Source organism: Rhamphochromis longiceps, linkage group LG12, assembly GCF_057381845.1.
Source record: "Rhamphochromis longiceps isolate RC_006_pf linkage group LG12, R_longiceps_female_GT1.1, whole genome shotgun sequence".
Taxonomy (NCBI): Eukaryota; Metazoa; Chordata; class Actinopteri; order Cichliformes; family Cichlidae; genus Rhamphochromis; species Rhamphochromis longiceps.
Window position 1 is genome coordinate 27,645,488 of NC_140568.1, and position 24,974 is coordinate 27,670,461.

General features: G+C 43.0%; 1 protein-coding gene across 4 annotated transcripts in view; it reads right to left on the minus strand.

Annotated features, from left to right (window-relative positions):
- Window positions 1-23,248, minus strand: part of ebf2 (EBF transcription factor 2) — a 28,522-nt gene extending 5,274 nt beyond the window's left edge. Inside the window, exons 1-8 of one of the 4 annotated variants that reach the window (XM_085425549.1) lie at window positions 22,632-23,248; window positions 20,626-20,782; window positions 18,887-18,950; window positions 17,585-17,640; window positions 17,387-17,460; window positions 15,958-16,026; window positions 1,983-2,064; window positions 375-516 (exon numbers count right to left, since the gene is read on the minus strand). In XM_085425549.1, the coding sequence (XP_085281675.1) occupies window positions 375-516; window positions 1,983-2,064; window positions 15,958-16,026; window positions 17,387-17,460; window positions 17,585-17,640; window positions 18,887-18,950; window positions 20,626-20,782; window positions 22,632-22,765 (778 nt within the window). In that variant the 5' untranslated portion in view covers window positions 22,766-23,248. The remainder of the gene's footprint in view (window positions 1-374; window positions 517-1,982; window positions 2,065-15,957; window positions 16,027-17,386; window positions 17,461-17,584; window positions 17,641-18,886; window positions 18,951-20,625; window positions 20,783-22,631) is intronic. The other 3 variants (XM_085425550.1, XM_085425552.1, XM_085425553.1) reach the window with 3 other exon arrangements.
- Between the last annotated feature and the right edge of the window lie 1,726 nt (window positions 23,249-24,974).

Below are 24,974 nucleotides of genomic sequence, written 5' to 3' on the forward strand. Positions count from 1 at the left end.
TCTCGCATATGGAGCAGTAAGATATCAAACCACCAGCTCTGGGAGGAGTAATTTCACTTCATCACCTAAGCCTTGGTCACCCACATAGCACATTGTTTATTAGAGATGACAGCATTATCTTGAGTTGAATATTTTAGGACACATTGACAAGTATGGAATAAATGCTTTAATTAGTTCAGTTAATGACCTCAGCAGTTATGTTTGATATACCACGGTGATTATGATCGGACGTTATGCAACTCGAGTACCTGCTGTTCCCTTATGTTCTGTGGATGAGTGTGTCTTATGCTTCTTGTGAGTGATGCAGCAGACATGTAACACAGAAAAAAAAGGTACGGTAAATGAAGTGTGACGCGATGGCGTAATTGTCTTACCATATTCCATCGTATTCTCGACAGACTCGCCTGGCTCCAGTCTTCGAGCTCTTCTGCCATGTTTTGAGTTGTTGTGGACAAACATGTTGTCAGACACGGCTAGGACGTGACCGTCTACACTCACAGTGCTGCACAGGACCACCTGAAAGAGAGGAAAAGAGCCATGAGGAAGATACATGAGCGTCTATGACCCACTTAGACAGCATGCTGCGAGTCACAATCTCAGGTTACGACAGTAAAATCCCTGAGCAACGATTTGTTTTAGTGTACAGGTGATAGTCATATTTCTTAATAGGTAATGTGACATCCCCAGGATCTCCATAATATGTCTGCATTCTGGGGATGACACTGTTCCCGCAAGCCTCCACTCCCCCATCAGGTCTCCATATGGCCTCTCCTGCACTAACTTTTTGATTCATAGAGCATGCAGCAGGCTCATCGTTGTCTCCTCGTGATCCTTCAATGACAGCAAACATATGGACCAAATCTCCCATTTTAGCCAGCAGTTAAGGTAGTGGATGATATATTGTGACCCTAATTTGATTTTCTGGTCTCAGCATGTGTGTGTCCCTTCCCACATCATGAGGATGACATACAAATAATTAATGAGAAGACACTTTTCTCTTTGGAAAAATTATGAGTGTTGATGCTAATCCTGAGCGCAAAACTGAGTTTCCGCATGTTTATGAACATTTTTTGACAGTTAAAGGGAGAAGATCAATGAGAAAAGAATTTGAATAAACCATAATGTTTTTATTTTTATTTTTTTGTTTATTTTTTTTTAGATATGTCAGAAAAGATCAATCTTTTTACTCCCTTTGAAATAAACACATGGCAGTAATTTTACAGGTGAGGGAACACGAGGAGGGAAAAAAGGAGAAAAGGCATATGATCCATAGGTGGTGGAAAAAGAGGGGCAGCTATAGGAAAATAACTGTAAATTATCGATCTAGCGTCAGACTCCTGTCCAGCTCCGATCACCTTTTAACCCGGAGATGACAGTCTCCAAGTGCCTGCGTGCTCATAACTTCTCAGCGTGTGTCACCTCGCAGGGGATAAAGCAAAAATGGTGCAAGACAGCAGGACGAAGACAGGGAAGGGACAGGGGGTTTGCTGGGAGGAGGAGAATGCCAGACAGAGGCCGCTGCTGCTGAAAGACGGCAGAGGAAGTGAGGCGGGAGCGTCCCAAGTGACCACTTCCTGGGTCACGGAGCATGACCTCCTCCATCTGGAGCCAATCACTCAATTCTTGACAACTTCCTGAAACACCTCAACCTATTTCCTGCACTCCAGCACCCCCATGACCAAGCCCCCCTCCACATATCCAACTCCTTTCACTTGTCTTTCTGTCTTGCTGTCTTCTTATTGATTTTTAACTTTCACCTTTAACTCCCACCTTCGTGTTTTTCTCTGCATAACCTCTCCAAAGGAGGAGTTTAAGGTAAAAGTGTGACAAGAAAATTCAAAAACAAAATCCTCTATCTAAATTAGAAGACACGAGGTGACATTCTCATTAATCCAAAACCTTTTGTTTTTTAGTGCCACGTTCCCCACTTCCATGCAAGCACACACTCACACACTTGCTGGTTTCCCTCCGTGTACTTGTACCTGAAATCTCCTCATATCCCTTGGGTTTCCTGCTGTCTTCAGACAATTCTGGTTACATTTCAGGAAAAACTTCAAGAAAAACCTGCAAAGGTAAATACAAGGACATATGTTTGTATATTAGCAACAAAAAAAGCATCACACAAAAGAATCTTGATCACGTTTGTGATTATTTGCTACCCTGTAACAAACTGGCAGTCTAAGAAGACGCTAATTATTTTTCCGAGACAGGTCTTGTGTGTGTAAGGTTGTGCGGATGTGTGCGTCTCTGCTCTGTACACATCTGATTACTGTTCTGTCTTCAATCCCAGCTGTTTAGTTTAATAATAAAGTCAATGTTATTACACTTTAAATCAAGTAATGAGATTTTGAAGCACAGTCCAGTGAAACAGCCACGGTGTTTCAAAGTACACTGGAGACAGTGATGTATGCCAGGAGACTCAAGGGACCGTGGTATCCCACAATGCCGTATTTGAACCCCCACATGGGAATGGAGAGGGAAATGAAGTACAGACAACTATAGAGAAAGTGAAACGAGGAGGTGGGAAGATGGAAGGTAGCGATAGAGGCACAGGCACTAGTATGGACATGAATTTTGTTTTCAAGTATATGTGTCTCATTACGTATGTGAGTCTACTTCTGGGTGTGATAGACTGTGCAGACACAGAGTAGGTGAGAGAGAGAGAGAGAGAGAAAGAGGTGCTGATAGCCTCTGCTGCACCAAAGGAAACCTGAGAGAAAGGTGGAATAAATAGGAGAGAGGGAGACTGTGGAGAGAGACTCCAAATCCCAGGTGTACGCAGTTCGGCAACATAGCCCGCTGCCATGGCAACGCAGCTCTGCCGCAATCCCAAAGTCCCCATGCTGAGGCAAAGACAGCGGTGGGAAAGAAAAGGAAACAACAAGAACACATTCCATCACTGAAACCCAGCGCGGAGCCAGGAGAGAGACTTGGCGAGGTGAGAGGCAGGAAAGTATATAAAGAGGACAGGTGCAGACAGGGCTCAGGAGGTGGAGGACTTAAAGAGAGGACATGTGTTAAAATACAATAAAATAGGAATGAGCTTTGCGCTGATGCAGGATTGTGATGTAATTACGCTTCTTCACTTCACAGTAAACACATCTGCCACATCTCTGCCGTGTCTGTGAGAAACACACCCATTAGCACTCCAATAAAACAAAGAATAGCAAAGCAGAGAAAAATGTTGCACAAGGATGCAACGTATTTCTTTTGGGGGGTTTTTTAGTTTGGGGGGGGCTTCATGGGTAGCTCCAATCCCACCCACACTGTGTTTTCTGCAAGTATAAGTCATCTTAATGTAGAGCGGTTGTTTGGAGAGGAACTTCATATTGGCCCCATGGCCCTGAATCCTCCCATCGAATACTAATCTCTCCCTCATTCTGTCAGTTTTTACTCGCTATTCTTCCATCACTCGCTCCAACTTCCTCCCTTGCGAACAGGACCTGGCTTCTAACTCCGTTCCAACAGTGTGTCCAATATTTCTTGATTTGAGCTATTTCGTCAGAGGACAATCAATATTGTTGTTGGCAGAGGGCGATTGCAATTTATCACTTAGATCTTAGGCCTCCAAACTCAAAGCTACGCTCAGTTTGGGGTGGAAACATGTAAAAGGGCACATCTGCAGGATTTTAACATACATGCAGCAGTACATGTATGTTAAAATCCTGCACAGGCAGAGTTTTAAAGTCTGGTTCTGGACTCTACAAGTGGACAATAATCAAAAGTGTCCCGTTTCATTTTACTGTGTCTACTGAAGGTGATACAGAACACATATTGATTATGTCCGGGCCAATGCTTCTTACACTGTGGCTCATTTAAAGGAATATAGAAGCCTTATGCATTAACCATTACATCACAGGAATCACATTTCTGGTTCAGTAAGCAGGTCCATTGTATGCCTGTGGTTTGATAACACTGGTTTCCTCACACAATCCAGTCGTAATCACTCACTTGACTGACTGACATGATAAATTTCTGCTGTAGTGATGCATCAGATACCAAAATCACAACCTAATTCAAAGGCTGTCTACACCGATCTCAGGCTTTGTGCACTTTCTGAGGGTTCTTGACCTTGTTTGTTGACTTCTTCTCATCATTCCTTGTTTGTATGACACCGGATGCCTCACACATGCACGCTCACAACCACACATCTGCATGCATGCATACATGCACACTCTAATACACTGACACACACCCCTCTGCTCCCCTCCCAAAAACCCATTGAGTCAACTTTTCACCCCCCCCCCCCCAGTTCGGACGCACACAGCTGCAAATGCTGAAATTAAAGCGAGACATTGACGCATATATTAGCATGCATTAGCCGCTTCCCCCTGCCCACTTAACATGCAAATCTCCCAGCCCCGTCGCCTCGCACCTTCTGCCACACATTCATTTGCTGAATTATAATTAGACTAATCTTGCATAATTAATAAGAAGTCGAGGACCCTCTGTTTTTATCCCCTCCTCTATTGTGGTTGCAAAAGTTTAATATTGCTGTTGTTTGTTTTTGTTTTGGTAATGTAATACACCCACACACCTCCCCGTGCACACAGAAGAGACGAAGAGAACACGCTAAGAATTGGAGGTGATCCTCATGTCACAGGGAAATTGCAGAGAAAGGCTATTTTCAAAGAACTCCACCAGAGTTATCGTGTTTATATTTAATAGCTGCCTTGTTACACATCCACAGATTATACTGCTCCATAAAGCAGGTGGAAAAGAGAGATCCTGTTTTTATTAAAACACTGTCAAGTGGGTAACACAGTGCAAATAAAACTAATGGGAGGTATGAAACAATTTTTAAACTGTCTGCCTCAATAAATATTTGTTTTAACGACTGACAATTGAAGAAGAACTGCAGACTATAAGATAAAGCATTATTGGTAATCTTGTAAAAATGTATTTTAAAAATAAAACTTCTTAGATTAAGATTGCTGTTCCACATTAGTGGCAAATTTCACCCTACAGCATGCTGCAGTCAGCTATGAGAATCAAGTTTTATCTTCTGCAGCGTCTTCCCTCCACAGACACGCTTAAAACAGGAAACACAAACAAAACATAGAACCAAGTCTTAAACTTTGGGATCATTTTACACTAGAGCGCCACAGGGAGTGTGTTTTTTTCTTTTCTGTCTTCACTTCTAAATCTCTGTCAAGGCCTCCAGTCCCTTTGTCTACATCTGCGTCAGTTCCCAAGACTAAACACAGACCTCGCAGCATGAGGTGGGCATCCCAGGAGTGACAACTTGCTTTGCTAAAACTAGATCAGTGACCAAACTCCAAGTCGTGACACTAAAAACAATAAAAGAGTAACAGTTTTTTTTTAACACGTTTTCATTCTTTACTATGCTTGGTTTAACATTCCTCAGTCGATTTTAGCATCTGTTACACATGTAAGCATTGCCCTGCTTTACACATGGCCTTAATCATCCAGTGAGCACCTAAGCACCAAAGGACTTAACAAAAATTTTCATAGGCATTCATCAGCACTAATCACTGTTGACATAAACTGCCTTTTCACATAGTCGTAAAACACATCACCCACTATGCTCGCTGTAAATGAACTTTTACTGGTTGCAGTGGCTCTTCAAGCAATCTGATTCAAGCGTGGCTTTAATGAAGAGTTCAAATTAGCCAGGAGCACAGAAAACACTCCGACTCTCACTTTCCTGGGGTTGGCTTTAGTTTTCTAATTTTGGGTCAGTGCAGCAAAAGTGACAAATTTATGCTTTAATCCAAATATACGAGAGGAGAAAACTTAAAGCAAACTATGGGGAGGGGGTGACTGTCATCATTTTTGCTCAGCAAAAGTGGGATCCCTGCTGCTTGGTGAGAGGCGAAAAGTGGAGACGGAAAAAGAGACGCTCTTCTTCATCATCTTAATAAATGTAATTTTTGACCCAGTCTGTAATCCCTAATATTCAAACTAAAAAAGGCTGCAAAATGCAAAAAAGATGAAGAGGCGGACGCGGAGGAAGAGAGGAAGAATGTCGACGTCCTGTATGCAGGGCCATCACTCATCAGACATCCCCTCCATCACCTCCCCACCGCCACCCTGAAAAAACAAAACAGTGTCCTGACATCGTGGTGGAGGGGAGCTGAAAGGCGGGTGGGGAGGAGGGGAGGAAAATTAGGAAACCAGATGTGAAGCATTAAAACATACTGACATGCTGAGGGCCTTCCTCTGCCACACTCACACACTGAGAACACTAACTCGTACAGCAGGCTAAGATACATGCACGCATGCATGTGTATGTCTCACACACACACAGGCCATAAAACAACACACACGTACACATGCACACACAAAGACAAATACTGACTTGAAAGCAGCCATGTGTGCACAATCAAGCATGCAGAATTATCCACATTAGAAAAAGTGATGCCTAAAAAACAAATGCCTAAAAAATGTAAGCATGCTAGCTGATTTTTAATAAAACACGCGTGAAATGGGCCAAAACACGCTGCAGCTCATGGCTAGGAATGAAGATTTGGATAAATTAGGGAGGATGTAACAATTTTTCACTGTAAGACAAAAATCTACAGATGGGTCATCATGCATCACTGTATGGACATGCATCCAATTAGGACATATATTTTGGCTGAGAAATGGCTGGGGGAGCTTTGTTTTCCTTCATGAGCATAGTAGATGTGTATGTGTCAGTGGGGAAGAGTAATAAATACCCCTGGACCAGGGTCCCCTGGCAGACTGGGAGCTAGACTGGTCACCAGGGTTAACACCCGGGGCACCTGACCTCTGACATTGCTAATGGGGCACAGAAAACCCTCCACGAACTGATACCCCCTCTGTCGCATACCACCACAGGACCTTTCACACCAGTCGTCCCCAGTCCGCTCCCCTCCTCCTCCTAAAAACATACAGGGATATCTGTGGCATCACCTTCACTGCCCTTTCACCAGCAAATGCCACACAAATTCCCTACAGCTTGAGCATCTCTTTCATTTTCTTTTTTTCGGGATGCTTTTTAAACATATATGCAGTCGTCATCATCATCATTAAAAAAAAATAAAGCTTGACCCTCATCTGTTTCCACAAGTTAAATACAGATGAAGGCTTTATCTACTAAATGGATTGTCACTGTAGGACCCTGATCTCATTTGACAGCAGTATTTATCCTGTGTGAGCTGGGAAGATTATCCTCCATTGGCCAACTTACTCATGTAAAATAAAACAGTGTGAATATACCACACATCAACTTAATGCTGTGTGTTTTATTTATCCGTTCTTATCCCTACCTCAGGTAATTACACATCACTAGAATTATTTTGCTGCTATAAAACACAGATTTTATTCAGGCTTCTTCTTTTGGCTGTTTGTGTGAAGACAAAATGCAGGACTAAGAAGTTGGGCTTCAAAAAGGAACATGCTAACTTTCATCAGATACACCTTAAAGCAGACAGCGAGCACATGGATGAACTCAGCTCTTTATAAATTTGACTGGTGGATTGGCTGTGTCCCTTTTGGCCTCCTCTCCGTTGCCTCCCGGGCTGGCTTCACCCCTGCAACCCCAGCCCAGACCTACCCCGCCTCTAAACTTGAGAACTGTGACAAAGCCAAACATTTTAACCACTGGTGCTGATTTATAGAGCTGGGTAGCGCTGTAAAACCTTTAGGCTTGCCACTGAAAAAGTGACTGTGGCATTCTGGAGCTGGGAGCTTAAGAGGGCTGCGAGGAGGAAAGTGGAATGATGGGAAGGGTACTCAAGAGGCACTTGAGAGGTTTCTCTTGGGTGTAAAAAGTGTTTTACTGCATAACCTCTCACCAGCTGCTAAATGTGCATTTCAACAATTTAAAATGAATTAATGTGTTAGTCTCTCGAGCTTAGCCAAAAGCATAGCATAGAGACCATCCACATGGGACTGCGGTCAGCCTGCCAAATAGATAGATATGGATAGATATTCAGAGTCTAGAGAGCATGAATTCACAACCAGGACAGGGAATAGAAGTCCCATCAGTGGCCTGACCTCTCCCAGCATGCTTGGCGTGTCCTGAGGGACGAGGATTCAAAATATACTCTCACAACTGTCAGATGGAGACACGTAGCACCTTCTTCAACTGAATAGATTTCAAATATGCCAGAAGGTTATCCACGACGCACCAAAATCTAATCTTACCTTTTCAATACCCTTTCAATCAATCAGCAGCTAATAAGATTTACCAATAACGTGTATAAAGCTTGGCCCAAAAGAACAATGAAGCTGGGATGGATGCCACTGAGAGGGAGAGGAGAGGAAAGAGAAGCAACAACAGAAGGAGAAGAGATGTCTTCTTAATTAGCCAGTAATGATAAGATCTGACAAACAACATCTGTTTCCAGAAAGAGAGAGAAGGGTGGGGGGGGGGGGGGGGGGGGGTGTAAAGAGGGAGAGGGAAGAAGAGGGCGAGAGAGCGGGATGGGAAGCAGCACAAGAGAGAGAGAAACTGCTGAGAAACCTGTGAAGCCTAGACAACAGGGACCTGCTTGTAAGAAAGTAAAGGGGGAGCGGAGGGGATGTGTTTGGGAGGGAACGCTGTGTAGCGTGACACAATGGAGAAAGGAGGTTGAGAAGTATAGCAGAAGTGAGAGAAAGACAGACAGGGGAGAGAAATCTGACAGGGTTGAGGGAGTCGAAAAGCCAGGACGACTATGACAGACAGGAGAAGGAAAACAGATCAAAAGGAGAGAAAATGAGGAAGATAGACAGACGCAGAGAAAGTGAGCTGGATAATGGTGCTGAAGGGAGAGAGGAGGAACGTGCGAAGAGATGGGAATGGAATCACTCAGAGGTTTCAAGGTGCTGTAATTTACTGTCCATGGCTAATACACAACAAATGTGTGGGAGCCGTGGACTGCGAGAGGAGAAGGGGAGCAGAGTGGTTGGGGGGCCAGGAGGGTGGAGGCTTTAGGGAGGGCATGCAGACTGTTGGGGCTCTCAGCATGCCTGCTGGGAGCCTGTCAGCAGTCACATCACCCCTTGCCCTCAGCCCTGACAGATTCATCAGGACCATCCCACACCCTGCTGCATGTATCCAAAAGATTGCAGCGACAATTGTTAAACTGCTTTTTCCATTTTTAATTCACATTTCCTGTCAGACTTTTATTTGTTAATGTTATGTTCGATCCAGCAATCATCCCCACATCAGACAAGCCACCGAGTTCTCATGAGATCTCGTGAAAACGCTTCAAAAACTTCAGGCTTTTAGCTCACTCTCTATACTTTTAAGCCCATTTTGGTTCTTTGCTCGCTGTTTGTTGCAAGACAGTTAAAAAAAAATTGTGTATTGCACACGGTCAATAGAAAGTGTGGGTTATTTTCTTATTTGTAACTAAAATCAATCATGAGGTCAGCAAAAAAAAAAACATAAGAAAAAACTTAACTAAATCAAACTAAATCTCAAGGGGAACATAACCTGGGTATAGCCATGACTATCGGATATGATGTAACATCTGAAATAGCACAAAGACAGCAAATTGTGACAGTTAACAAATTATTAAAGATTATTATTAAAGATAATGTGCAGTATCTACATTGTGCTCTACACATTAAATTTGCTTGAGAATGGCTAATAACGGTCACACCAAAGATTTTCTTATTAAGATGGAAACACACCATGGACTTGCCTTCAGTGGGAAGGTTCTCTGCAGCAATCCTGCACTCATATGCTCCATGCTACTCCATGCTTGATTTTTTTCAAGCAGCTTTGATAAATGTACTGAAGTTCTTACGAATGAAAAGCTATTGTATAAGAACTGTGTCTATACACAGCGTCTTTGCCTGTCTGTTTCCTTCATGGACCGCAGGAAGTATAACTTTTGCCTGTGATACTTAATCAAATTTTTTATTTTTTTTTTTAAATCCTGCAGAAGTGTAAATATTAGTGTTTGGAAATGCTTTCAAAAAGTGAGCGTCAGGGATTTCAGAGAAATCTAACTCCTAAGAAAAATAAGAGTCTTTCCAGATCCCAGATAAATAGACAAACAAAAAAATAAGGTGGCCTGTGGGGCCGGCTTAGCACCAGGGGGCATTGTTAAGTCATTAGTGAAATTTAAGCCTTTAACCACAACCAAACCCAGTCACCCCCAGCAGCAGTGTCCAGCCAAAGAAAACAGCCCCTGTTACTAAATACCACTGCTAACTGGCCTTTGACTCCAGCAACCCCCCCAACACACACACAAACACACACAAAAGATTCTAGATTCTTATGAAAGTCCAGTGCAGGAATGCTTGTTCGCTTGCTCATGATCTGAAGTGCTGCTAAATCACTGTAATTTGCCCACTTGTGATCCTTTGAGTGTCCCTGCTTAATCCCTTCACTGCTCAACCAAAGGTGAACCTTATTAGTGGCTAGACAAATGGGAGGGTTTTCCCCAGCATCCCACCCCTCCTCGAAACTCACATTCATAAATATCCCCCCCACAGTTCATCCATTGGTAGTCCGATCCCATTTCCTGTCACAACATCTCTCCGTTGCTGTCTGTTTCCTACTGCCCCCTGTGTAGGCTCTCAAAGAAAACAAACCAGGCCTACTTCTTGTGGCAGAGTTCAAGCCACAACAGCCAAATGCTGGCCGTATCAGAGCAAAGGTGACCAAACACAAACTCGGCCCATAACCTTCCACTCATTATACACTTCCTGTGCATGCTGGAGTCCCGGGTATTTCCAGGTCACATGACACCAAAATGTAGAGAGCTTGAGACTTACCAAAGGTCCCTGAACTCATTTTCAGCGGTCTTAACTCTGAGTGTGGCTCTTACTGTTTGATGCGGTGCCTGTCAGAGAATTTGATATTCTAGACATTGCATCGTCTCTCCCTGTCTGTCTTTGTGTCATTCTCCTGCTTGCATTGCCCCAAGGGAGGAGCCATCCCCACAGTCCTGTGCCAGCTGCTCAGTGGTCCAGCCTGCGTGCCGCTCTGCTGTGTGAGGCGTTGTGCACTAGAGCCTCAGGGCTCTGTCGCCACGCTGCCTGGACCCCTGCATGAGGGGCTTGCTGACAGAGGGTCTGGAGGGACTGGACAGTACCAGCTCACCAGGGAGAGTCCTGTGACAGCGGACTGAGGGGGGCAGACTTTGTCTCTGAACATGCATGTGTGACAGACAGGTAATTTATGCAAAGATAATAATGGCTGCTGTATCCGTAACTAAGAGCGCACACATGCTTCTCTATGACATGTTCAGTTTCTTTAGTGTATTCAACAGCAGCTTTAAAGCCAAGTCTGCACACATTGAAAATGTTAGATTTTGAGGCTCACCTGTAGCTGGACTGCCACTTACTGTCATAGAAACTGACAGCTTAAACACCTCAGCCAGCTACAGCTGCACTCAGAGTATGTGAAGGTGTATTTGTCTCAGTTTGCAACAACTTCACCACCATCATCTTCAACTCTTTTCCAGTCAAAGGATCAAATAAAAGTAACTGAGAGATCCAACTTTGAAGCCATGTAGCTATGATATTATGATCTTAGCGCTGATTGCTCGGGTTCAGGATGGCGCGTATGAACACACTTTGAGATATTTGACTGGACTTCAATAATTTCTTGGCAAAAAGATCTGTGACTTCACAATAAAAATGTGAAACTGAGTTGTGCTTTCCAAAGCGTGTGGGTTCAGACACTACGTGCACCATTTCCAGCTTTGGACCAAACCTCAAAAAACTCATCCTAAAATAATATGAGAGTAAAAAGGTAAAGACAGCATACAAGTGTACACAGAGTGAATTATGAGTTTTAATTAAGTACAGTAAAAGGCAAATCTAATACTGGATGCATGAGAAACGGTTTCCTAAAATGACATTGTTGTCTCACACATAAAACTCTCAAGCGTGTATATGACGACCTAACGGGGCGAGTTGGCGGTAGAATTTGAGTATGCATCTGGGAAAGGGAAGGAATTCGACCTCTGACACAGTCCAAAAAATGTTGCTGCATTTATTCTTTGGCTGATAGTTTAATGTTCTTTTCCCAAAGACTTGTAGTTTCTATTTTCTTTTCGGTTGAAGAATGAGGAGGCCAATATTCCCCATCATTAGTAGGACAAGGAGTAACTTTATGTGACCTGCTGTGAAATCAGGTAGGCAGCAAAGCCCTGCAGGAAGCACAGAGGGAAGTAGTCTGCATCATCATGGGTTTTTAAAGAAAATATGACAGGCAGGCACACGCAGATGGAAAGACTAACATCAAAACAGATGGTCACACTGTCTGTCTAATACACCACAATGGCAGGGAGCAGGTATTTACATACAGCAACAGATATTTGAATAGTTTATTGTCAAACTTTCCAGACAGCGTCGAGCCATAAAAAACAATAAAAATGACAGAGTTTAACAGCTCACAAGCACCGCAGAAGCGAGATATCCAAATGTGACATAAGATTTATACCAGCATTAAGAACTGCTCACTAATAACTGCAATAATGCACATTGACCTGAGGAAATTTGTAACTGAGATGAAACTAAACCAATTTTCTGTATATTGATCAGAAAGGAAACCCTGCACGCACTCAATGAAAACAAACCTGTGGTACATGCACACAACTAGAACCAAGACTACAAACAGATCAATACAACCCACAACCTAAGATTAAGAATAATGGATCGTTCTCGGAGCTAAGCTCAAATAAAGTCATTTCTCGAGACTCATATACTATAGTTTTAATAAATAAAAGAATAAAATAAACTCTAAATGCATCCTTCTGAAAAACAAAAAATCTGGGTTTAAGCTGCTGCTGATGAAAGTGTGCACAAGTATGTAACAGTCCTTGTGATCTCATTTTCAGTGTGGGGGAGGGAACAGGCATATTGACAACATTGGAAAATTCCTATTGATTATTCGTCTTTTCTCTGAGCACCGGCTTGTTAAAAAAGGGCCCTCTTGGAAACACGATCAATTAGTGAGATAGTGCTTACCATTGATCACCCCAGTGCCCCTCACAAGACTCCTGCCTTACAATGGATCCCTCTACACACTCTATATGACCAACTATTGATCTCAGCTTCTTAGCCAAATATAAAAGCACACACCCAGAGCTGCCCCCCCCCCCCCCCCCAACAAATCCCATTCAACCCACACAGCCTAATACTAATACTGACATCTGCTTGTCTCCATTGTAAACCCCACAGCTCGCTCATAAAGACTGAGGCCCAGAACCAATATAGTTTCTCTGAGGTCAGAGATCAGTTTTGCAATAATACCACCATTAACAGATCTGCCTGGGTTGAGATTGAGAATGAGCTAAATTTCAAACAGTGAAAGCAATCATCCAAAAATAAAGAAATAAAAATAAAAGAAATACCAGTATTTGAATTTTGACCTGAAAGCACTCAATAATTTTCTGTTTTGCTTAATAAATGACCTTAAAAATGACCTGTCAAAATAATCAACCACCAGTTTCTGAAAAAAGATTCATTCTCGCATGTTTATTAAAACAAGCGAAATGAAAGAAAAGAAATGTAATGTAATAAATACATTGATTGCATGAGCTTGAAGAATTACATTTATAGTAATGAGCCCAGAGGCATTGATCCACCTTCCTATTGAACAATCCACTCATCTAACCAATCAGAAAACAAGTCAGGCCATCAGTCAAGGATAAGTGACATCCTGCAAACAGAGATGTCACATTAGGACTGCGAGTATAACAGTTCACCTATGCAGCTGCAAAACTAGCAGACACAGCAGGCACTGGGGCGTTAGATAATTCGCCCCCAAAAGCAACTCGAGTCATCTCTTTGTCAACTCCTGCCCTTGCCCTCTTCATCCCTCCACCCTCTGTCCTTTCACCCCTCCCAGTGGATCAGCTGTGATCTCCTCTCTCTCCCCTTTCACTCAGATCAGGATTAGAAAGAAGGGAAGGTGGAGGGAGCTGCAGCAGTAGCAGCAGCAGCAGGAGAAGGGGGAGAGAAAACTGAAACAATATGGAAAGGAGATTAGAAAAGAGGGGGTTTGGGCCGTTTGGGGAATTGCAAACTCCCTTGTGCTTGGGTAGGTGTCCTAATGACACTGCCTAATTATGGCAAAATTAGACAGGCTAAAGGGAGGGTGGAGGGGGGTGTTGGTGAAGGAGATGGTAATGTGACGGAGAAAAGAAAGAGGAGCACGGGAATTAAGCAATAGGGAGTTAAAATAGTAAGCATGTGAGAGCAAAAGGGCGAGAGGGGTGTGCAGAAGCACAGATACAAACTGGGGCAGGTGGAAAGGGAGCAATGCACTGAGGGTGCGAGGAGAAGGAGAAAAGAAGGAAGGAAAAGGGTAGAAAGCAGTGGTGGTGGTGGAAGGGAGTGGGCCCCAGCACGCTGCATGTTAATTGGAGAACAGGTGTTAGGGCTGGGAGCAGGAGGCTGATTACTGGAGCCACAGAAACTGACTGTCTCCTCCACACACACACACAGAAGTGCACACACATACACAAATGCGCATAGGCTTCAGACACACACACACACACACATGAATAATTTAAGACCCAAGCAAGGACTAGGGGAAAAGGTCAGTGTAGGGGTCAAAGAGACACACAGACAATCGTACATAGATCCATATACATACATAAATAAACATCCCCACAAGCATGAAAATATACATTCGTTTGCGTGCATGCAAACGATGCATATGTGTTATAAACTTCCTCCTAGTTGAGCATACATACATTGAGCATATGGAGAAAAGTAAGGACACCTCTGATTGGGCAAAGCAGTATTCCACCAGCTTAGCAGAAATTAACTGGCTTCTAATAGGTGGGTCCCTGAGGAGGGGATTTTGTAGGCTAGTCGAGAGGGAGAAGCCCCCATCAGGACAGGATATGGCCAGTGTGATTAGAGAGTACAGTAGGTCAATGATTTAATTTAAATCAATCCTCAGAGCTGCACATCAGCCTGCACACACACACACACAGAAAGCCACAAAGAAATATAGACTGTTTTTGTGTTGTTTTTCCTCACCAGAAAATCACCAATCTACTTAAAAAGCAAATTTCAAAGCAGTTTAGCCATGTTAGGAGGAAGTATAAAAAGGGTGCGGAGGGAGCGATTGTGAGAATAATGTTCTAGAGTAAATGGGAAAAGCAGCTGCTCCAAGGTATTCTGGGAAAATTCATACAACAACAACAACCCGATTTTTCCGTTATATGAAAACTATCTTCATCTGAGATCCTCTGAGACACACTGTCAACAGCCAGCCGGCTTGAACTGAGGAGGGGAAAGAAAAGGGTCCTTGATATATGTGAAGTGAGTGCTTTCTAGACAGACAATTGCAGGGAAGGAGAGAAGGAAGGAGAGGGCAACGGAGGGAGTGAGGGAGAGAGAGGTGATGAAGGTTGCCCCATGACATCACACAGTAGGTATTTCACATACGGTCTGCTTATGAGTATCAATCACGCTGGTTAATGCCAGGCAGACAGTGTGGGACCTCCAAAAGCCCTTTAGACGTGAAGACTCTCACACACGCTGATTACAGGGGTGGTCATCTCCCTTTAAGCCTGATAACTGGCCCTCGGGGTGAACATTAAGTACATATGTGAGCCCGTCTGGTGGTGTGAATGATCCACATGCTTCTGATAAAAGTAAATCTGTGCTTTTGTCAGGTCTCAGGTGCAAATGAGTGACCAAAGTGAAACAGATCCCAGCAAGCTGGAAGATAGATCAGCCGATAAACAGAAAGCCGCAGACAGAAAGACACATGGGAGACAGACACGGGCGCTTTTCACTGGATGTTACCGCCTGTTTGCAGTGATGTGGTGTAAATTGCCCCGGAGAAACAATGAACATACTTCCCATGGAGAAGAAGAACAAGATTGACATGTGATGCATACACGCACAGTTAGGTATTATGTCTTAAATGAACAGAGAGCATGTGTAAGCTTCTTCTACAGTTGGTGCAGAGGGGACTGTTGTGAGAGTTTAGATAGTATAGATAGGTGATGGTTTGAGGTGATGGACACTGTGTGGGACATGCTTGGATTTTATTACCTGTCAATGATGACTGGATCGGACGGCGTCTCATTTCGATTGCCACAACTTTTCTTCTCACAGCAGCGACTGAGTGGGCGGTTAAAGAAACAGGAAAGTGGAAAAAGTTAGCGTAGTGGGAAAAAAAAAAAAAAAAACCATCAACAACAACAAATTAAACAGGAGGAGCCACCATTTTTCTCTGACCCATCCACATCCATAGACCCCGGCTGCTCTGCCCCACAGTGGGCCGTGATCCAGGAACACACAAAAGCAGCATGGGAGGGGTGGGGAAGAATGGACAAAAGAATAAAAGAGGAAGAAAAGGTACAACAACACACCCTACAAACAGTGAGGGACCATTGAAAAAGTGAAAAGCCAGCTAGGCAATCTGTCACATTGATTTTGAAATCAAACTCAACCCCCACGCAGCTTTACTGCGCACGCACACCGTCCCATAACATCCTACCATTCGTCAGCGGTCTTGTCCGAGGAGCCTGCTGGCCGACCAGTCCCCCTCAACAACCCCTCCCAAAGCCCCCAACTCCCCTTCACTGCATAACAAAAGTGCCCCCACCCCTAACCATCTGCCACCCCTACACCTCGCCTTACCCCTCTCGTGTCCCAGCTTGGCCCTGCCCTGCCCCCCCTCCGCCCCCCTGTCAGACGGCCTCACTCCCCAGCTGTGACGCTTGCCCTCTGCCTCTTCGGCTCTGTTATTAGCCAGCTGTGAGTCACATTCGGGCATCTGCTGGCTACACAATGGCAAAGCTCACTCTGCTTCAGCCCTCCTCCTGATATTCCAGTCCCCCTAGCCTTCTTCCTGTGGCCCTCACATCCTATAGGTCAAGGCCCACTTCCAGACACTCTTAAAGTTCTTCTACATCCACAAAAAAAACAGCTACCTAAGCCACGACCAGCCTTCTTAAACTCGCTCTGCTTCCGAAGTTGCTCTTTGGCACTGGCTGCACCACCGCACTTGTCATCCAGTGCCGATGAAGTTCATGCATGTCTAAACATAATTTTTATTTCCATGAGCCAAAAGCAGATTGATCCCCTAAAGTGTTTGCTGCTGTCAGTTGATTTCTGACTGCAAAAACCACAGGCCCGAGAGAGTGGAGCGCTCCAAGACGGAACGGGAGCTTAACCAGGGACATGCTGCCTCACAGCAGACAGCAGCGGTGGGTTACAACTGTAACAAGGATGATGATGGACAACCTAGACTTACAGTTCAATAACAGGGTAATTTTTTAAAAAGTACAGCCCCAAGCATCACCACAAAACCCATTTAAAGCTGACTGAGACAAAACAAAGTGAAAGAGTGTAATGGATACAAGTACTTGACATTTGTAGGTGCAGGTTAGTGTGTGTGTGTGTGTGTGTGTGTGTGTGTGTGTGTGTGTGTGTGTGTGTGTGTGTGTGTGTGTGTGTGTGTGTGTGTGACACTCACCTGCACATAACCTCGTGTGTGAGCAGAACTCGACACATTTCTGGATTCTTGTTTTGTCCCTCATACGATATGGGCTGAGAGGAAGAAGCAAGGGGCAAAGGGTCAGACTGAGTTTCATGTAAAAGTAAATTAACTGCTGTTTCTTAAAACTCTAAGAGGAATCCCATTCAAGGGAAAACTTTAGGAAAGTTTAACAACCTGTTTAGTGACGGAGTCGATAAGTCGTGCATAAAGATCCTGCTCAGTGCGAACCCCTGCAGGAAAAAAAAGAAGATGTCACTTTTTATAAAGTGTTTCAAGCACGAGAACAATTCTGTTACACTGAAATAATTGTCATTCTTTAGTTGGATGTAAGCTGCGGGTAGAGGCTACTGAAGCTTGAAAGGGACATTTCTATTGTGCTGGAAACCTCCAAAGAAGAGATGCTCATTTTAAATTAATTGCAAAACATAACCGATCTGTCACATTAAGCACTTAAACTCTCTTACCTCTCCTAACCACTCAGCGATAAATCTCTGTGGATTCTCAAAATAAGATGGAAAGATTTATGATAGAATTTTTTTTCCACAGTATCTGGATAGGCTCTAAGAAAAAAAAGCATTGAACTCTGTCCAGCCAACATGGAGGAACAAGATTGGCATGCAGTTCAAATTTCCTCTCTGATGGTTTCTGAGGGGATTGAGTTATTTGATGTTTGATGATTATTACTCATATTCGACTCTAAGGCCACAATTTATAACCAGAATCTCACGGCTTGTCAAGCTGTTCCTTTTATGGTTGTTCCTGTGTGAAGCTATGACTGGCAGGAGACATTCTGCTGCGTTCAAACGGGAGCTGATCGGCTTATTAAAGAGTTTAAATGAAGAAACAAACGGGTTGTTTCTTTTTTAAAACATTTCTTCTTACTTGCATGTAATCAGGTGTGTCTCTTTAAAACTTTGCCTCAGGAGAAGGAGACAACACGCACTGAACTACTCCCTCAGAGGAGACCACGCTGCCTGTGAATTTTTTCATGGAGAGTTTGGAAAGTATTGCCTTTAAAATGTGCTCCTTTCATCAAAGTCTCGATTGAGATGCCTTTGATAACGCTTGGGGGAAGGGGATGAGAGGAAGTGCTTTTAGTGTACTTGTATGTATGCGTGTGTATCAGCGGGTTGCTCTGGAACGCGTCTTTTATCTTCTCTCCCATGGGTGCCACTGCGACAGACTTGGGGCAGCAGTGGCTCATGGGAACCAAATTTCTGTGTATCCCCCCTGATCTGCTGTGGAAGCACCATGGGGGAAGTGGAAAGAGGAATCGAGGAGCTGAGGAGGTGTTGGGATGGGGAGGCAGCGTGCACCTCATTTCCCTATACATGGGTCCATAAGTAACAGCTTGAAAAGCTGAACAGTAAATTGTATAAATCTAGTGATAAGAGCTAGAGGGGAAATTAATGGGTAAGTCAAGAGCAGAGCTGTGTCAGGTTTGTCCAATTTTTGCTCATCTTTGAACCTACTCACCATTGCTGTAGAGAAGCTGCAGCTTGTAGTGAGTACCGTTGTTGGTCTTTTCTCCCGTCTGCTCCTTGCAAAAAGAGAGGCAGGCGTACAGACAAACGCAGAGAATACAGTTAGGCTCGCTGGGGTACAGATAAGCACAGCTGGGCATCAGTAAACAGGGTTAAGCACAGTGAGTCTTGCCTAATCCTGCAGCTCGCCCTTCCCATGGAGCAGCATCGAGATCAGAGAGTTGTAGGCTCAAAGCTCATTTGGGACCCTGTGTTGTGCTCATAAGCTGAGCACTTAACCTTGAGTCGGATATTCTTTGTAGAGGTTGAACTGTCATCTCTGATACAAATGCCTAAAAAACCCCTCGGATCAAATGCAGTGGTCCTCGCTGCAGTGAGGTAGCAGGCATGGCTATATGCACTTGTGTGTGTGAGGGCAAAGTGTGTTCCAGCGAGTGGAAAGTACTGCGTGTGAGACTGAGCAGCAGTCGACCTTGACAGAAAAACTTCCTTTCTGCTATCCCTCCTTACACCCCCCTGCCCTACACTCTCCGCTAGCCTCTCACTTCTTCCTTCTTCCCCCCCCTCTCTTCTGTGTTCTCCCTCTTCCTTTCTCTTTCTCTACCTCCACTGGTCTTTCTAAGTGGTCTCAGAGGAATGCTCTCTGGTCCAATAACCCAGGAGGCTGGCATCGCAGAGATGAGCGCGAGAAAGGAGGCGAGAGAACAAGAAGGTTGGGGGAGTGGAGAAACTGGGAAATGGAGACAGTTGCAAGGAGAGGAGAGGAAACGGGGTGGAAATTAAGATGCATGAAGATAAGATGAAAAAGCCCCAAACTTAATATGAGAACACACCTGGAGATAGATGGATGCCCAGCTTCATAACTTTTGTAAATATACACAGAGGGACGTTTACTTCACCATAGCATCACTCTACCTCTGCGCAATTACAAAGCAAAAACAGATGCCAGGGTAACCATGCAGAAAATGAACTTCTCCACTGCCGTCATATTAGTCTATGGTCTGTGTGGCACAAAGGGGAGCATGCCAACAGCTTCGGCCCCGGCATCAGGATTGCTGCCTGCCTCACTTCGAAGCTCCAAAAACCCAAAAGTATGCTAGAACTTTAGTTGTTAGGATAGACTCCCCTTGTCTTTTCCACAGAGTGCAGTGGTTGCCAGAAGTTCAGGAGATTTGTGCCCCCTCACCACAAGGCAAAAACATCCATTAACACTGGGCATAAGGCTTTACTCCAGGCATATCTCAAACTCTTTCTGTCTTTCTCTCCATGCTGCACCCTTCTTTATTTTGGTGTTGTCCAACTTGAGGAATCCCCCCACCCCATACAGCAGTATTTAGAGTATGGGAGAGAGGCATGAAGGAAAAGGAGACTTTGATGATTAGTTCACTGTATAACTTAACAGGAGCGAGCATAATTTGCATTTTAAAAAAGTAGTGATGTCCTCCTAATGAGGCAAGCTGCTAATTAGTCATTAGATATTCTTTTTCAATCCCACATCATCAGCTCATTGGGGGTAAAGCTTGTGTAAACATGTAGCCGTCAGCTGTTCGATATGCTTGGCTTTACCAAGGATGGGGGAAATTAAGCTAAGCACCTGGTTACGGCTGAAATACTGTATATTACAAATACATGTGGATAATCTCTAATGTCGTGCGATTTTGATTAAACACGTTAAATATTAAAACTCGATGTAGAATTGACATCTCTAAGCTTTCGGGAACAGTCACACACCTTTTCGTGCTCCACAAAGTCCACAAACGCAGTCCTCTCCACTTCCACAGGTTGGCCGTGTCTGTCGTAGAGCGCCAGGACAAAGTGGAAGAAGTTGGACTTGCGGAGATTTGAGGGCGGCTGCTTCTCGAAATGAGCTCTCGACAGGGCCACTCCACTTAGGACACAACCGGAAGAGACAGTCAGCTCACGCTTATCACACTGAATATTATCATACTTTATTTAATTAAACACATTTATAGCATCAAATAGAAATACTTGTTTTCCTTTTATTAAATGACAATTAACAAGCTTTCTATTATTATTATTATTATTATTATTATTATTATTATTATTATTATTATTATTATTATTATTAACAACAACAACAACAATAATAATAATAATAATAATAATAATAATAATAATAATAATAATAATAATAATAATAATAATAATATGGACAAAGAAACACAGCAAGCATGCTAACAAACTAAACTAAAACACTTTTCTCTATTTGCAATAAATCTTGAAAGTTAAATTAAAATAGATTAAATGCAACAATAACTATCATTAAATTTACTATAGCTTGAATTAATTAAAACATTAAAATATTAAAAGCATATTTATCATCGTGCATTTTTTTCTTCAAAGTCTTTCTTTGATCCATACATTAATTGTAGATTATTAGCATAAGCCAAACAAATAAAATAACTAAACTGATGGATAATTTTGCATACATTTGACCCTTCAAGGAGAACCAAATATGGACTAGAAAAAAATACAGAAAAAACGTCATTATAAGCCAAACTTACTCAAACTTTTTTTTTTTCTTTTAACTTGAAAATTGAAAAGTGTCGACGTCTTGTTTAAGTGAAAATTGTGTCGATGGCGGAGCATCATAGTTAAAATATACATTAGGACACTGAGTGTTTAATTAACGCGGATTAAAGATTTGGACACGTGAAACGCTTGTTTGAATTCATCTTAATAAAAAAAAGAGACTGTTATGAATCTGCGGGCTGGTTCAGAGCAGGTTTGACTGTTTGTTAAATTTTTCTGTAATTTTACTTTTGTCTGAAAAAGACTTCAAATCACACTCGAGTGCACTTTAGATTTTGTCTTGACAACTTCAGTTTTTGTTTCTAGTTGAACAAAATAAGTGTCGATTAAAAAACAAACAGCCATCCGCTTAAAAAAATCACTAAAATACTTTAAAAAATGAATAAATAATCCTGATAACTGTTTTCTATTTGCTCTATTAAAATATGCGCGCTGCGCTGTTTAGCATGTTGCCAACTTTTCATCTTGAAAATGATTCTGCTTTCTTCATGACTGTTTCTTCAACATTGAAGTACAATACGGTTTGTGTGTTGTAAATATATTTATATATATATATTAATTAATACATGTGTGCAGAAGCTGACTGAACATCTACGGTAAGTAGAAGAAAGGAACACTGGAAAATCTGTCATTTCTGTTTTTAAAAAAATCAGAGCTGTAAAGTTTGTGGCAGGTGACGATGAAGTTGCCTTTAAGCTGAAGCTAAAGCTGCTCTGGGAAAAATATGTATTTCGTTTTAGTCACAAACAGCTTTAACAGTGATCTCCGCTCCTGTGAACGAAAACTAATGACGTTATTAAATGCCTCTTGCCTTTATGTACAAATAAATAATTGTTAGCTGTTTTGCATTTGGGGCAAGTTTCATTATCATCTCAAGCAATATGAAAAATGTTTGTTGTTATTTTTTTCGTCACTTTTAAGGAAGTTTTTACGAGTTTGGGGGCAGTGAGTTTTATAGGGGACTGGTGTCATATTTTGCAACAAGTAGTTTTCAGCTCTTTTCTCAAAGGTTGCCTCTTCTAATGTTCGACCTTATAATAATAATAATAATAATAATAATAATAATAATAATAATAATAATAATAATAATGTCTCCATCATGAGCAGTCAAACAAGCATGGGCGTATCAGATGAGAGGATGGTGAGAACCTAAAGTCAGCAGATCAGCTGAGTTTGTTCTGTACCTTTGCGCTGCGACGTTCGCATCCACAACCCCAACATTGCGCACCCACGACCGGACTGGATCCATCTCCTCTCCAAGACCTCTTTCTTTTAATCCGCTCACTTCACGAATCAGATGTTCCTGGATTCCAAACATTTACACCCTGCTCCGATCGGCTGGTAACACTTTCTTGAAGCAGTTGAAAAAAACACTGAGCTAGGCAGCTAAAGCACTTTGGCACACAAGAAAAGGTCCACTTCAACGCGCTGCGCTCCTCCAAAGCGCCACAAACGAACTGAGCATTTACAGAGCTTTGTAGGGGGAAAGAAGTAACCGACGCTGTGTGATGTTTCAGGGGCGTCTCATTAAAAATCCGAAAGGACTTTCTTTTATGGTTCAAATGATGATAGTAAATATATCCTTCCACTGATGTGAAGCATTCTCCAAGCGCACATCTCCACCGTCAGTCCGAACGGGCTCTGTGCGTTCAGCTCCGCAGATATCCGGGAGCTAGTCTCGAAATATTCTTTAAAGTATGAGTGTGCAGAAAGTCTTCCTTTGTCACAGGGCCAAATCGAATCAAACCAGTTGATCCGAGGGCCAGGAAGCTTGTAGCGAACGACTGTGTTGAAGCATGAATGAGACCCTCAGCTGGGATGGGGCGTGGAGGCGGGGCCTCGATGCCATATGGGATTGTTGAAATGGGTGCTCTCATTGGTGCAAAGTGCATCCCTTGTTTGGTCTGCTGCCAGATTCAGCATCCAACCTGTGACTCCAGCAGCAAACTTTTTTAAACACAGAGAAGTTTCCCTAGATAAAAATCACATAAAACCACAATAAAACATTTATAATGAAGAACCGGTGTTAATTTAAGAATTTAGTGTGTATACTATATTTCACTTTTTTTTTTTCTTTGTGTGTGTGGCAGAAGTAGGAGTGTAGTCATCGAAATCTTTTATTAAAAGGTACGTGAAAGGTTACGTTAGGGGGGAAAAGAAAAAAACTTTGCTCACTTTAAGAATTTCTGGGCGCTTTTGTGTATTTAAAAAACAATTACTGGCGTTTGGTTTCAGATTGTCTTGTACATGCTGCGCAGCTATACTGCCCTTAAAAGCCCGTACAGCCAGTTCTGTTTGGTCTATTCATTCAAGTCAACATTTAACACAAGTGCGCTCTCGACAGGCACGCATTCAGCAGCTCGACCGTCTGCTCCTTTGAACGCGGTGATTCCGCTGAGGACGCATCGCATCAGTGTCAGCAGCAACAATGGCCGTCTGGTTGGTCCATCAATCTCCGCCAGCAGCCGACGACGCTGTACTCTGATTGGCGTTTGAAGCGCTGCCTGACAGTGCCCGAAATGAGTTCTCTTAATCAATACGACAGACTGTCTCTACAAATCCAACCTAGTCATGAGACCCGCTACAAATAATGCTGTTAACAAACATGATTACCATCCTCTGTAGTGCGCAGAAAAAATGGAATACATGAACTTACGAGTTTTGAGAGTCTGACAAAGTTTCCTTTGCTGCTCCATCTGATGATTTCGTTACTGGCTCATATTAAAGAAACCAAGCACAGTGCTGATGGGTTCATTTTACCATTCGTGCTTTCTGATCTGTTATTACTTTCATTAAAGTCAAATTTGGGTTGTATGTCCAATGCTTTTGGGTTACATTTGGGGGGGAATAAAATTAATTTCCGCTTCCATTCGTCTGGCTATGAAAGGGAAAGTTACCCCCCCCCCCCCAACGCGGGCTCTCTGCCCCTTACCGAGACTATTGTCTCTATGTGGAGTTTGTGCGCCTGGACAATGAATGTAAATCTCCCCCCTTGGATCGCGCCTCAGCTCACCATCTGCCAGCGCGGGACAAAGTCAGATGTTCCCCCAATTATGAAAGCAGTCTTGGGGAATCCTGCTGCCGAGTCTCCGCCCTGTCGCCGTCTCCCTCACACACTTTTCCTAAAATGACTGACAGCTCTACTTAACCCTAAAACCATGACAAAATCTATACATGATGACACAGAGGCGAAAGATAAAAATTCCTGTAGATCTCAAGGAAACGACAAGGATGTGCTCTTTAAATGTTAAGATGTAGATTGTATGGAATTGACGTTTTGTTGTATGCTTGTGTGTGTGCGTGTAACGATCTATTTGTTTACTATTTAAATGACAAGTTTTTAATAGTTCCTCTGGTGTAAGTGCTACAGAATTTGTCATCGTGATGGGCCACGTGTAATGTTAAGCAGGGGAGGATCTCGAAATTTTTAAATGCAGGCAAAAAAATGATAAGAGGATGACACAAAGCTCTTCTGTGAAAATCCTCTACATGTGCATGGAGTCAATAAAGAATCCTCAAAAATACTT